The sequence below is a fragment of the Perna viridis genome, chromosome 5 (genome assembly GCF_037379345.1).
Source record: "Perna viridis isolate PV_CMFRI_1.1 ecotype Kerala chromosome 5, ASM3737934v1, whole genome shotgun sequence".
NCBI lineage: Eukaryota > Metazoa > Mollusca > Bivalvia > Mytilida > Mytilidae > Perna > Perna viridis.
The window spans coordinates 28,134,784-28,149,871 of NC_142449.1; the positions used below are offsets into that span (position 1 = coordinate 28,134,784).

Here is a 15,088-nt window from a genome sequence, read left to right on the forward strand (position 1 = left end):
TCTCGATCTCGATGGTAAAGGACCAAACTTTACGACAAACATGATGACTTGTCATTCAGAATTTTCAACTTTCATTTCATCTGTGGCAACTCCCTTCAGCACTTGCCGATGGAGTGTTCATATCACAACTCAGACGTTATGCCAGAGCTTGCCGTAACAACACAAATTTTTTTTTCGCGCTAGGACTCTTAGGTTACGCTACTGGTACAGGGTTATGTTGCTACAAGATTGAAGTCATCACTACAAAGTGTTTTGGTCTCCATCATGAACTCGTGGATCGTTATGGTGTATCCATATGCACTATGAAAACTGATTTGGTCATTGTGCATTGTGTCATAGTTTTCCTTTTCCTCTTTCGTGTACCGTGGACCTGACTAATCATGAGCAACTCGGCGGGTGTTTCTAGAAAAACAGAGGACGCTTACCCTACCGGTTCACCTAGTCCATACTCCCAGTTTTTAGTGGAGTCCGAGTTGCTTATTGTTTTTATTTTACTTTGTATGTATTATTGTAGTTACTTTATGTTCTTTGTTGTGCATGTCTGTTTTCCATGTTCGGTCTTTGTCCCTGGAACTTTCCGCAAGAACTTTTGTTCCCTTGATTATAAGAGAACAATGTTTGTTATATATATACAAGATTTAGTAACTGCAAGAAGATTCATGTAATTTAGGCAGATCTTTCTTGTGACGTTAAACCATAAAATTAATGCAGATTCGGTTTTTAACGATGTTTATGAGAAGATTAAGTTTAACTTTACCCATTGATATAAATGTTCGAAACTTTTACTCTTACAATGCGAATAATTAAAATGTTTTATTTATAAATATTCACATTAGGACTTTTGTCATTTATTTAAGTAGGAAAATACAAATGTACACAATGAGAATATAAAAATATGGATGCTCAGAATTATTTATGCAAAAACGTCGTACCATTAGTTAAATTAGGTCAAGCATCGCAATTGAATGCACATTTGAAAAGTACATCATTTGTCCCAGGAAGTCACAGGTAAACATTGAAAATAACTATTTTAACATATAAGGTAATGACAGCAAAATGCAGAAATAGAAAGAATATATTTCCATAGTCAGTCATATAGAACGAACAGAATGGTATTTAATTTATAGTAAATCCTGTGATTCAACAGGTTGAAATGTTTCATGCTGGTGTAGAACTATGGCAAATAAATTTTTGATGGATAAGTGGAGAAGCATGTTTCGAGTGTATGATACTGACAAAAGCAATACTTTAACGATAGAGGATGCTGACCTTATTGCGTACGTATTGTACCATCACTTGCTGATAGCTAGCATATTAACGTATGGTATGAAAATCATACCAAACGAAATGAACACTTTTGTAAGGATTTACAGTTCAAGTCTTCATTCTATCAATTTATGTTTCTCTTTCTTTTCAATTTTAACCATTCTAGAAAACTTTCGAGCTCTAATTTTTATTGTGTCTTTTTTGAGCAAAATACAATATAATATCTCGCAACAGTTTACTATATGTTTAACTGCAGGCCCTAGTCGATGACAAGGATACTTTTTAGTAAATTATCAAATTAACAATATTGTCATTTTTTGTTTATTTCAAGATATTTTCTTCAAAGAGAAGTGAGTACAACAAATGAACAGTTTTTCGTCATTTCCCGACTAGATTAAACCCTATGTGCAGGTTTTAAACATGCATATGTTTTAAATGTAAAACAAAAATCTGGGCATTTCTTATTTTTTACAAATAAAAATGCAATATACTTTATTTCCACATTTCAGGAAAAGGTTTGCAGAATATCATCAAATGGATGAAAGAAAAGCCGCGGAAACAAAGACATATGCTCGGAAATACTGGGGAGATTGGCTATTAAAGGGTTTAACAGAAGTAAACGAGGAAGAATTCTTAATCAATATGGCCAGGGATTATTCCAAAGATAAGGACAAATTTAGGAAGGATGCTGCATTTTACTTCTCCTATGCAATGAAAATGGTTGATGTGAATAACGACGGAAAGGTATCTGAAAAAGAGTTTGAGGTCATGGGGGAAAGTGCCGGTATTAAGAAATCGGACAGGAGATACATGGACTTATACCCGCAGAGAGAACCAGGGTATGTAGATTTGGAGGATTATCTAAATTGTTTCGTGGAATTCTGTTGTAATGATGATGCTGAAAATATTGAGCTGGAGAAACCAATGCATTATGTATGTGGCTTGCTTCGATTCCAAGATTAACTTACACTGTTCCATACAACTAAACATGTTCTTTAAACAAACAAAAATGGCAATGATGGAATAAAATTTAAAGAATGTTAAACACTGGTATATAATTCCTTATCGTTCATGTATAACAAAGCATTGCAGGTATTGGTTCTCTTTATATCGAATGTATACTTATGTTTTGCATAATTTTGGTGATTAAGTCTTTACATTTTGTATAATGACTCTTAGAAAACCATGCAATATTGTCCACATATGGGGTGGTTTTAATATAATCTTAAACGTTTATTTGCTGAAGTAATATGTAATAAACAGTAGAAGTTTTCAGTCAAAGGAAATTCACTTCCACTCTGAGAATTACCTAGATGTAACACGTTTTCCTTTGATCCAGTTGTGGTTTTTACAAAAAGTCGTAAGTAATGAGTTCAGAACCAAAAATTGCATTATGACGTTATAATTTACGATTAATTGCACACTTTCCACTTTTTGTGTAATTGACACCTGGCCTCATATTACATTTAACACAAATAAATTACAAGAACGCATAATATATGGACTGAAATAATGTACATTTACGTGTTTTATCAATATACACAATATCATATGGTAACAGGCAAAATAGGAATATACAGGGAGATAACCCATTGTAAATCATATATGTACCAAAACAAAAAAAAAACAACAAAAAACAAAAAAACAAAAAAAAAAAAAAAAAAGAAAAGAAAACAATTAATGTTTTTTATAGTACTGTAATTCTAGCTCCCAAGTATCTATTTATTTGTCTTTTCCTTAGTATTGTAGTACTTTCATGGTTTTAAACTTATATGATATTGAATAACTGGGCAAATATCATGTTTTAGAGATGAATGCGAAGTCAGGAAGTTTTACAGATTTCTTTCACCAAATTTTGAAGTAATCTCCCAATAAAAAAGATGAAATATATTAAAAAAAAACAAACAAATAAACAAACTAAAACAAAACAAAAACAAAACAAAAGCGATTTTAAAGCAAAATCAGAAACAAATAAAAAAAAAAGAAATACAAAAAAAAATTGATTATTTTCTTTTACTTTGGAATTAATTAATTAAAGGCTTGAACATTTGCCTATTGTTTATATATACAGAATTTAACAATAACGTTTGGCTGGATCCTTCAATCTCAGTTTCCGCTATATAGATGACGTATTATCTTTAAACAATCTTAATTTCGGGGATTTGATACATCGCATCTACCCAAAAGAACTTGAGATAAAAGATATACAGAAATTGTGAAGTCAGCCTTATATCTTGACCTACACTTAGACATCGATGGTAAAGGAAAACTATTGACCAAACTTTACGACAAACGTGATGACTTTTCATTCAGAATTGTCAACTTTCCTTTCATCTGTGGCAACATTCCCTCGGCTCCTGCGTATGCAGTGTTCATATCACAACTCATACGTTATGCCCGATTTTGCCGAAACTACGCAGACTTTTTGTATCGCGCTAAAACTATAACAAATAGGCTTCTGGAACAGGGTTGTGTTGCTACAAGATTGAAGTCATCACTACAGAAGATTTATGGTCGTCATCATGAACTCGTGGATTGTTATGGTGTATCCATCAGCTTCATGAAAACTGATTTATTCAACGGGTCATGGTTTTCCTTTCCTCGTTTGTCTACCCCGGACTTGACTTTTTTATGAGCAAATCGGCGGGTGTTTCTAGAAGAGGACGCTTACACTACCGGTGCACCTGTTCCATACTCCCAGTTTTTAGTGGAGTCCGAGTTGCTCATTTACTTTTGTTACTTTGTATGTATGATTTTAGTTACTTTATGTTCTTTCTTGTGTACGTCTGTTTTCCATGTCTGGTGTTTGTCCCTGGATTACATTCTTTTTATTACCGCTATAACCTCGGTTCCCTTGATTACTCATCCACAACATGTTAATATTCTTTCAATATTCAAAACCATATCATTAGTTCCTTTTAGATCTTTTGGAGACAATCAGTTCAAAATTGTTATCAGAATATAATAGCATTAAAACATATGATTTTTCAACACTGTATACTTCTATTCCACATACTCAGTTAAAATACCGACTTAAAATCATTATACATCGTTATTTCTCCAAAAAAGATGGTACACTTATATACAAATATATAGTTCTTGGAAGAGATTCCTCATACTTTTTAAAAATAATTCCAAATCATCTTCTAAATATACAGAAGAAGATGTTTACAAAATGCTGGAATTTTTAATATGCAACATATTTTTTCAACAAACGGTCGGCATTCCAATGGGAAAAAATTGTGCTCCTCTACTTCCTGACCTATTCCTTCTCTCTTATGAGACTGACTTTATAGCTGATCTTATCCGAAAGAAAGAATATCATTTAGCTGGATCCTTCAATCTCAGTTTCCGCTTAATAGATGACGTATTATCTTTAAACAATCCTAATTTCACGGATTTGATATATCGCATCTACCCAAAATAACTTGAGATAAGGGATACTACAGACATTGTATCTTGACCTACACTTGTCCCTCCGCGCAGGACTAGAACTCGTAGCGCTGTGACATCTTTGGCAACAACAAGAACAAGGTCCAGCGGCAAAGACCACTCGGCCAGCTAGGCTATATTTAAAATAGCTCCTCATAGGACTAATCTAGTGCTGTTACTTAGTACCAGGTGTATGGTAGTACGGAAAAGCTAATCTAGGTGTTATTATGTAAGATAGAGGATCAAATTAACGATACATGTCTTAACAAGTCAAGACTCTTTTTGCTTGTGAAATATAAAAGTTACATCATATTTAATCAGTACCAGGCATTTGTGTGAATGACATAGACATATTAACGCTGATTCACAATTAAATTGAATGTAAAATTAAAACTATAAACGAAAACATCTAAAAAGCTTTTACTTTAATGGAACTTTATACTTATGTCATTAATGATTTAGTTTTTCACAGATGTTCACCCATCCACTCAGTTTAGCTGTAATTTGCATTTTGAAGCCTAATCTATCGATGAAGAAGAATATTTTGTTCGATAGAGTTTCATTTTAATTTAATTTATTCAAATCTATGCAGAATCATATAGCCCATAAAAAGATATGTCATGATGCGGGTTTCATTTAAAAGGATATATAATATTTATGAATTATTTAATAAATGCATTTTGAAATGTGAAATTTTCATAATTTACAGTTGGGTTCCATATATTTTAAGTCTGCCTCGATTACGATTTCATTTGCATAATATTCATCATATCAGTTATGATAATATCTAAATACGCATTTGTCAGTAATAAAATTTACATAAGATTTGAATTATAAAAAATTACCGATCACTACCCCGAAAAATATAGGAAAAAGACAAACCCAAAGATGCATATGTATTTTTTTTTCCACAAGACAAGATAAGATTTTATTGATAGCCTCAGACACAGTAGGTGTACAAGAGGATAACAAAAAGAAGAATACAAACATGTACATGCATGTAAATAAGACAAATATACAACACCAATACACAGAACAGTCAATTTAATAAAATATGTGAATACAAACAGATTCATATATATATTTTAGCACATTAACTTTCATATGATATTAGCAATTTTTCGTAAAAAAGCACACACTCTTTTGTATAATTGAACATTACAGATAGTCAATAACCCATCAAATTTACTCATATCCGGTTGCTTTGAGTAGTAATCTGTGATGTAACGAAATATTTAACCGTTGGATTATTACACTGGAAGAATATGTGAAATTCATCTCCCAACCCTTCTTTACAGAGATTACATATTATTTGACTTCTTGGGACTCCAAACCACCTCCCAGTTTCTATTGGTAGTTTTAAGTTGGAACATCTTAATTTTGTCAAATGAATACGTTCTGCTGGGGACAATCTGAGAAGATATGGTTCAATTCTAAATTCATGTTTACAAATTAAATAGAATTCACCACGAGATGTGTTGACCATTTGTGAAAACCAAGATTGATAGAATTAATCGCATAATGTCTGTTTAATTGTGACCTTAAGCCAGTTAATATTTACTTTAACGTGTTCGTTCCATAAGTAACTAAGACCCGTATCTTCCAAGATAAATTTAATATAGATAACCCACCTAAATTTGGTTGGATTATTGTCATGCAATTTTATCATAAGCCGAAGCATTATATTTGACAGTTTTCTTCTTTTTGCAAAGTTCCTGCCCAAAAGCTAACAATTCTTACTTTAACAAATATTTCAAGTGGAATTCCATACAACTCTCCATAAACCATAAAATTTGGAGTGGTGCTTCTCAGCTTAAAGATATTTTTACAAAATTTAAGATGCACCTTTTCAATGTTTTGCTTATTTTCAAAACCCTAGACCTCAGAGGAATATGACAGTATTGGTGATATCATAGTATCAAATAACTTCAACTGTAAATCAATTGGCAGTGGAATTTTTCTTAGTTTCCTATAAATAGCAAAAAGGGCTTTATAGGCTTTATCTAATAAACGCTTTCTTGCAATAGTGAAACTGCCGTTGCAATTAAAAACGTGCCTAGATATGTATACGACTCTACTATTTCTATATTTTTTGTTATATATTTTAAATTGAAAATGTTGTTCACACTTTCTGTTACTGAAGACAACAACTTCTGTCTTTTCAGTATTAACTTGTAATTTCCATTCCTTACAGTTATTAGCAAACACATCCAATGATTTTGCATAGCTTCCTTTGTTTCTGACATTATAATTGTTTCATCAGCATAAAGTATGACAAATATTTTGACATATACATCAAACATTTCTGAGCATGAACGTTTCTATCAAATCTAGAGTTTGTACTTCATTGTTTTGCATAAAGATTTCTAAATAATTAAAACAATTGAGAACAAATAAGGTGACAAGTTTTCTCCTTGTCTTACACCAACTCCACAGTTAAGTAACTAAAATCATACATACAAAGTAAAAAAAGCCAATGAGCAACTAGGACTGTTGGCTAAGTGAGAAGACACCTTAAAAATGCAGAGTTTACCTTGATGCCTAAAACAAGACTTAAATATAATAATAGACGTTGGTATTAATTAATAATTAATTAATTTATTATTTAAAACCTTCGTTATGTATTCTTAATGTAGTTAGTGCTATTATGGCATTTTATCCATTAAAGTGTTATAGTAGTTATCTTCAGAAAATGAACATTATAATTCTTCATATAATAGTTATGGTATCGCTTAATCAATAACATATCATATACGAGAACAACCGCATTTTGACATTACTCTACGCATATATACCTCTCAACGTATGACTACTTTTCGCCACATAACGCATTCAGGCATGACACAAATGTATCGCTTGTTGAGCGCAATCATAATTAGTTAGGATGCACAGAATGAAATTCTCATGTCTATATGTCTAAACTATATTATTGTTATTAAATGTATGATCATGTTATTTTTTTCTTCTAACTAATTACTATATTATAAAAATGCACATCGTTCATACGAAAATTAAAAACACGAATGTTCGTGATTTTGAATGTGGATAAATATCTATTATCGGGGCCTTTATTTCGAAGATTGTGACTTCATATTATACTATTGTAATTAATGGACATATCAGAATAAGAGTAGTACACGCATATTTTAAAGAATATACCAAGTTTTACCAGAATCATAGGGACGTCCCTTTTGTAAATCTTTTATCAATAAAGATTTCGTTTTGTATCTATAGTTAGGGATCAGTCCATGTAAGAATCATGCAAAAAAAAGAAACAGTGATTCATGCATAAAAAGGGTGCAATGGTATTTTTTTCCTTACTTTTTTTATTATTATTATTTATTTTTGCAGTCTTAATCATATCCAACAGCGATACAAGCTTTAATTGACCCAAGCTCCAAAACTGTCTGACGTTCGAAACCCACTATAAACGCTTCAGCTAGCCGTCTAAGAAAATACACAAAGTCGGGATAAAATGAATGAATTTCCCCAACGTTATTAAAAAATATTTTTCTGGGTTACAAAGGAAACGTGTATGGAAACATTTTCCTACCAAAAGTGCCCCTATATAATTAACGATATGTTTTTAGATCAAATTGAAAAGATTGCAAACATAAAACACAATTACCGTCGTCCTTTGCACATTTCTAGCTGGACTGCTACTTATTTCTTCTATGCGTCTACATGTAACAGTTAGTACTGACGTGTGTGCTGTTTTCCGTTATTGACAGCTAAACGCTGTGAAACTTAAACGGATGTTTCGTTTTTAAATGGTATTCTTCTTTCACAAAAACAATCATATTGATAAAAAATGTAAAACATCGACCTACATTGTTAATAAATAATTTCAATCCTGCCTGTCGCATGTCAGTCAGCCTTTTGAACAGTATGTTAAACTTGCATATTAAGTAATCAATTCAAATTTTTGAAATTGTGCCATTATTGCCATTTTAAGACGGGCACCAGCCACAAATGCCATCAAAACATCAACAATTGGAAAAAAAGATAAAAAAAATATATCGGTTTTCTTTCTTTCTTTTTTTTTAATTATATGAATTTGACCTTTTGAGGTTAGCACTTTACTATAGCTCATGCATTGTGACCTTATATATTTTATTTCTATACAATGTCTTATCTGTCCGTTGCTGGTACGTGCAATTCCGTTAGATACTCTGCGGAATAAAGTCTAATTTAAACCTCCACAACATCATTCAGCATATAGTTATAACGTTTATTTAAGTTTTGAACCACTGAATAATTCAAAAATACATTTAGTTCTATAAATCTATGCTATCTTCTTTTGGTCTCTCTACCAAGATCGATGATTGTGATTTACCGTCTATGTACTGGATTCCTAAACTCCACAAGGATCCTTACAAACAACGTTTCATAGTTGAATCTGCACAATGTACCACCACACCTCTTTCAAAGTTTTAACTTCTATACTCACAACTGTCAAAGAGGGTCTGCAGTCCTACCACAACAGTTGTTACTCCAGTAGTGGTTTTTAATTCAATATGGATCCTGAAAAATTCGAAAGATCTTTTGGAGACAATCAGTTCAAGACTATTACCAGAATATAATAGAGTTAAAACCTATGATTTTCAACACTGTATACTTCTATTTTCAAACAACTGGAATTTTTTATTGACAGCATATTTGCCAAGTGTGGTGGACGTTCATAGGTTTTAATGCTATTATATTCAGATAATAGTCTTGAATTGATAGTCCAAAAGATCTTTCGAATTGTTCAGGATCCACATTGAATTAATACCACTACGGGAGTAACAAGTGTTGTGGTAGGACTGCAGACCCTCTTTGACAGTTGTGAGTATAGAAGTTTAAAGTTTTGAAAGAGGTTTGGTGGTACATTTTGCAGATCCAGCTATGAAACGTTGTTTGTATGGATTCTTGCGGAGTTTAAGAATCCAGTACATAGACGGTAAATTATTCAAATGAAATATCCATAAAAATACCAAGTAAAGGACAATAACGTTGTTCAAAGTTATATAGTTAGGGCATTCACGTACATACATGCTTGACATCTGATCAACAAATAGATAATTGCAGACTTTATTTTATAAAAATGACCATATTTTGGTATGAAGAAGAGATAAAGTCTCTGTATCCAATATATCAATTCCAGCTGATACGAAGTATTTACGGTATTCAGATTGATTTTACGGGAGGCCAGGTGTAGATGAACTGTGTCATTTTTTAAAGCGATTGTAAGTGTGCTTTTATAAAGTGTTTGCTATAAAGAGTGCTTGAGATAAAGGATACTACACACACTGTGAAGTCAGCGCATATTTTGACTTACACTTAGAGACCGATGGTAAACGTGATTACTTTTCATTCCGTATTGTCAACTTTTCATTTATCTGATGCTATATCCTTCAGCACCTGCATATGGAGTTTTCATATCACAACTCATACGTTATGCCAGAGCTTGCTAGACATTTTATGGTCGTCATCATGATCTCTCGGATCGTTACGGTGTATCCATCTGCACCATAAAAATTGATTTGTTCAACGTGTCATAGTTTTCCTTTCCTCTTGTCAACCCCGGGCTTGACATTTTATGAGCAACTCGGCGGGTGTTCTAGAAAAGGAGAGGATGCTTACCATTCCAGTGCATCTGGTCCATGCTCCCTGTTTTTAGTGGAGTCCGAGTTGCTCATTTCTTTTGTTATTTTGTATGTTTTTTTTGGTTCATATTCTATGTTGTGGTTGTCTGTTTTAAATTTTATGTCTGGTCTTTGTCCCTGGATTACATTCGTTTTTTATTTCCACGATAATCCTGGTTCTCTTGATTATACTTTCACTTTATTTTATAGAGATCCGCCCTTACTAAAACATCTTTCACAGTTTCGGATTCAATGGTTTTTTTTCTGATTAACGCTGAGTCTCACTATAAAATAAGTTGCAAAAGAGTGAAAAAACTACTTTATGTACCGAATAGCCTTCCTGACGGTTTTTGTGCACTTGTCTCTCAGTCTTTACTTTTTAAATTACAAACTTAATGCATTAAATTTAATAATGCGATACAAATTACATTGTTATTGAGTTTTCTTTTGATAATTTTTTCTTGTTATTTTGGTAGGCAGAGTATGCACTTATAAATCCCTCGTCTATTGATAGATATATATCATATAGAAAAAGATGATGAAAAATTTAGACCAATAATATCATAATCACCACCTTCACATAATTACTTCATAACCTTACTTAGGAGGTACTATGTAAATAAAATGTATCGAAAAATACAGGTATTTTCATCGCTAGACGAATTGGTTTTCCTCTGGATTTACCCTGTCGTTTACGATAATACCAGGAAAACAAATTTTCCCGCATTTATTAGTGTCATCGTAGATAACACAATAAAAAAGCAAAGTTGAGGTCACAGTGGTTTCACTTTCAGTCCAAGCAATTGGAAGAGTATTGGAGTTTGAATGTACAATGCCTTGTTTTTATTTAATAAGAAATATTGAATTGTAATACCTGTATTTTTTTTTTATAAGATTCATGTTTTGTTAGTGATTGAAGAGCAGTGAAAAATAATATGTTAGCTTTTATTTGAAAAGCCCTAAATGTAAGATCACCCTTTAGTGTTTATATAATAATCGGGCGGCATAATTGATAGTGGGAGTAAGACCTTGTTTTTCACCCACCTTATATATCTCCATTTACACGCAAGACACGTTTTATGACATTAAATGGATGAAATGTATCTACAAGTAAAATATCTAAACATCTCATAAGTATAAGTTCTTGCCAACCTGAACCTGATGCTTACCGGATTTTATTCCCTTGGAATGTGAAGAGTTTGCCCGTCCAGATCAACTGATGTTACTCCCGTATGTTTTTGTAGGAGTTGATTGATACAAGGTTATTTTGTTTTGTGTTGCTGTCTTCATTTGACTGTTTTGGTTTTCAGTATCTATATGTTAAAAATGGTACGTGTCATGAAAAGAATGGAATTGAATTTGATATTGTCATGTCTTCACATTTGATTTAGTCATAAAAATTGCATTGATCATTAAATGATATTGACGGTGGTTGTGTTTCAGATTGAGGGATCTTCAAGATCTTTACCGTTCTCTGAAACGTGTAAAGAGGTGGTAATATGGAGCAGGGTTATGCAACGTATGACTGAATAAACTATATAAAGAAATTTTTATCTATTATAAGACACAGAAAAAGCTTCTTTTTTTGAAAAGCCATACCAATTCCTGTATCTGATGTTGCTTACATTTTGTTGCACAAGAAAGACATAAACCATTGGAATACATATAGGGACGACAAATTGTGATTGCGCACCACCCGGATTCGTTCCTTTATTTGTATGAAACACGTATAAAACATGACTTGTACAAGGGCTACTAGAGATAAACAAAAACGAGAAGGCCTGTCCTTCAAATTTACGTTTTATAGAAGATGTTTTACCTCTAGATAATTCTAGTTTTATGGATTACTATCATCTGATCTACCCGAATGAACTTGAAATTAACACGACAACAGACACACCTCCATCTGCTTTATACATTAACCTGAGCTTAAACATAAATGAAATCGAGGCTAAATGACAAATGCGATGATTTTGGCTTTCCAAGTGCAAATTTCCCCTTTCTTACATCAACAATTTCCGCTTATGGAGTGTACATTTCACAGTGGATTCGTTACAATAGAGTCTGTACATACAGCTTACACATACTTGTGTGTAGAGCATAGAAATGGTCAAATGAGCCTTTAAATCAGGGATATATTCATCCTTTATTGCTATCATCACTACGGATGTTTTGCGGTTTTCATCACAGTTTGAATGAACAATATGAAGATGCGACAATATGTTTTTCCGTAAGTGAAATGAAAGTTATATGTTTCGAGAAGGTTTTTTATTCATATCGAAATAACATAGCTATGTATACTGTATACCATTCGCATATCAGTGTGTAACTTTTATTTATTTCTTAATGTGGTTGGTTTAATTCCGTTTAAATTATTACTGTTGTATTCCTGGTGTTTCCTGTCAATGGATTTGTTTCTTTTCTAAATAACCTAATAACCTACATGAAATTTACACTCGTCGGATCAATAACCAAATTTAGACAAGCAGTAATTTTTATTATTGAATTTTAAATGCACTCCTTAATTGTATTAGGTTCCATGCAATATTCATGGAAAAGTTTAGGAAAGGTTGCATGTATTGACAATTTCCTCGCAGAATCTCCGAGTGCACTCTTCTATAGGCAATGTACATGCCTACACCATATAAAAAATATCATAATTCTACATTATTCCTTGGTACTCGGAAGTGAACAAAACCCAAAGAAACCACGTATTTCTCCTAAACGAGCTTTGTTAAAAACTACACACTGTAACAAAATGAAAAGTTCTAATCTCTGTCAAAATTTTTGTAAAAAATCTATCGACATACCCCTATAACATACCCTGATATATACCATTTTTTATCTTATAAAAATTGTGCATAATTTTACGCAATACATTGTTTCAACTTTTTGTTTTTTACGTGCAAAATGTGCTCATAGTTTTCTCTCATCTTTCTTGGGTTTCCATGTACATGATGTGGTTTGACATTTGGAACACGTATGATACATGTAGATGTATTTTGAAAGGATAATAACAGAACAGTAAAATAAACGCTAATTAAACATGTGCATGCAGCATTACTATCATACTAGATATTAAATGGATGAAATGATTATACATGTATAATCTGTAAACAATTAATAAGTATAATGTAATGTTTCACATCTTGCCTGTTTGAAAACCCAACGTACCTGATGCTAATTTGATTTTGCTCACATGCACTTTGAAGACACCACCCCCTGTGGAGTAGGACATACTAACTCCCCAGTAGTATCAGATTAACTCCTGAAATTTGTGTTTGTTGATTCAATTAATGCACTGTTTGCTTTTTTGTTTTGTACGCTGTTTTGTCTCCCTTATCTTCAAATTTCAAATGTATTTGTATCTTATTTGTTGTTTACTAAAGTGTTTATGTAGATCGTCTTTGTTTGCTGATTTCTTTTTCATGTCATGACCTGGATTTTAACTTATCAGAACTGTCCTCGTTTTTATGCTTCGGTATATTTTTCTCGATATCGATAGTGTTTAAATTTGTTTTAAGAGTTTATTGAAGACACAGAGAAGGAAATCATTGCAATGACTTTTTGTATTTGTTAAACACACAAGGCAATCAACAGTTCATCATCCAAATGGATAACACAATCTTGGTTACGAAAAAAAAAGAGTACGAAAACACTACAAACTAAATAGAAAATGATTGCATGTAAAAATGTACATATAAATCTTAATTATTAAAGCTGTTCCGTAGCAATCTAAATGTCATTAATCACTCTGTATGCATAAAGACGAGCCTTTTCTATTTGACTGACATTATTCTCGTCACTGTTACATGTAAATTCCACAAAACCTCGAATAAACAACTCAATGGGTATGGTTCCATCCATGTTCTGGGGATATGCATTGAAGTATTTGTCATCATGGGTGGATATTCCATATGCATTTAGCATTGTCTGAAACTCTTCTTTTGAAATTCTTCCATCACTGTTCATATCCATAATCCGTACCATTAAACCAAATAGTGTCCTTATATCTTCCGTAAAATGCGTCTTGTTTGTGTTATATTCTTTTGTCATCCTCTGAACCATTTCGTCTTCAGTCACCGTCTCAGCACCTTTTAGAAACAATTCCCGGAACGAATAAGTCAATTGCGTCATGAAAGTTTCTGCAGCTTTACCTTTCAATCCAGTAGATCGGATGGCACTCTCTCTTTAATTACAAAATTATTGTTTTTCATTACCGAACTTTAAAAGTAAATTTCGATGAAATATCTGTAAACATTTACATCTAAATAAAGTTTGACCCGAAATGTTTTGAATCATGGATTTCTGTTTTTGTGATTCCAATTCAAAATTAAAAAATCAAGTGCATTATCTTGTATCAAAATAGTACAACAATATTGCCTCATTTTCAGAGGCTTTGATTTCTATCAATGCTAAATACAAACGTCAGAACTAATTTGAACTCCATTGCATGTACATTGTATTATGCTCTTGCATAGATCATTTAAGCACAAAACATTATGTCACTTTTTATACAAATATGATGGTACATAGAAGAATAACTTGGATAAATAGGAATATTTTTTGTACGCAAAAACCTGTCTGTTCAAGTTATTTTGAATGTAAATCCGTACTTAAATAAAAGATGTCCTCATAAAATAGTATACTCACGCGTAAGTGTAGGCATCTTCGATTGACAGTCGATTGTCTTTGTTAACATCAAAAGCTTGGAACAGCTTTCTCCATTTCTTTTTTAGGTAAGGTGTTGCCATCCTTAATAA

The 15,088-nt window shown here is 32.3% G+C and overlaps 2 protein-coding genes across 2 annotated transcripts; one reads left to right on the forward strand and one right to left on the reverse strand.

The window, feature by feature from the left end:
- The first annotated feature begins 1,096 nt into the window (after positions 1-1,096).
- On the forward strand, positions 1,097-2,311 carry LOC148616942 (uncharacterized). The gene is made up of 2 exons (XM_088584121.1): positions 1,097-1,277; positions 1,776-2,311. Exons 1-2 carry the CDS (start codon positions 1,177-1,179, stop codon positions 2,227-2,229), a joined length of 555 nt encoding a protein of 184 aa, XP_088440247.1. The 5' UTR covers positions 1,097-1,176; the 3' UTR covers positions 2,230-2,311.
- Positions 2,312-14,059: 11,748 nt separating this feature from the next.
- LOC148616943 (uncharacterized) lies at positions 14,060-15,079 on the reverse strand. The gene is made up of 2 exons (XM_088585097.1): positions 14,979-15,079; positions 14,060-14,514 (listed from the first exon to the last, which is right to left on the reverse strand). Exons 1-2 carry the CDS (start codon positions 15,077-15,079, stop codon positions 14,061-14,063), a joined length of 555 nt encoding a protein of 184 aa, XP_088441223.1. The 3' UTR covers position 14,060.
- Between the last annotated feature and the right edge of the window lie 9 nt (positions 15,080-15,088).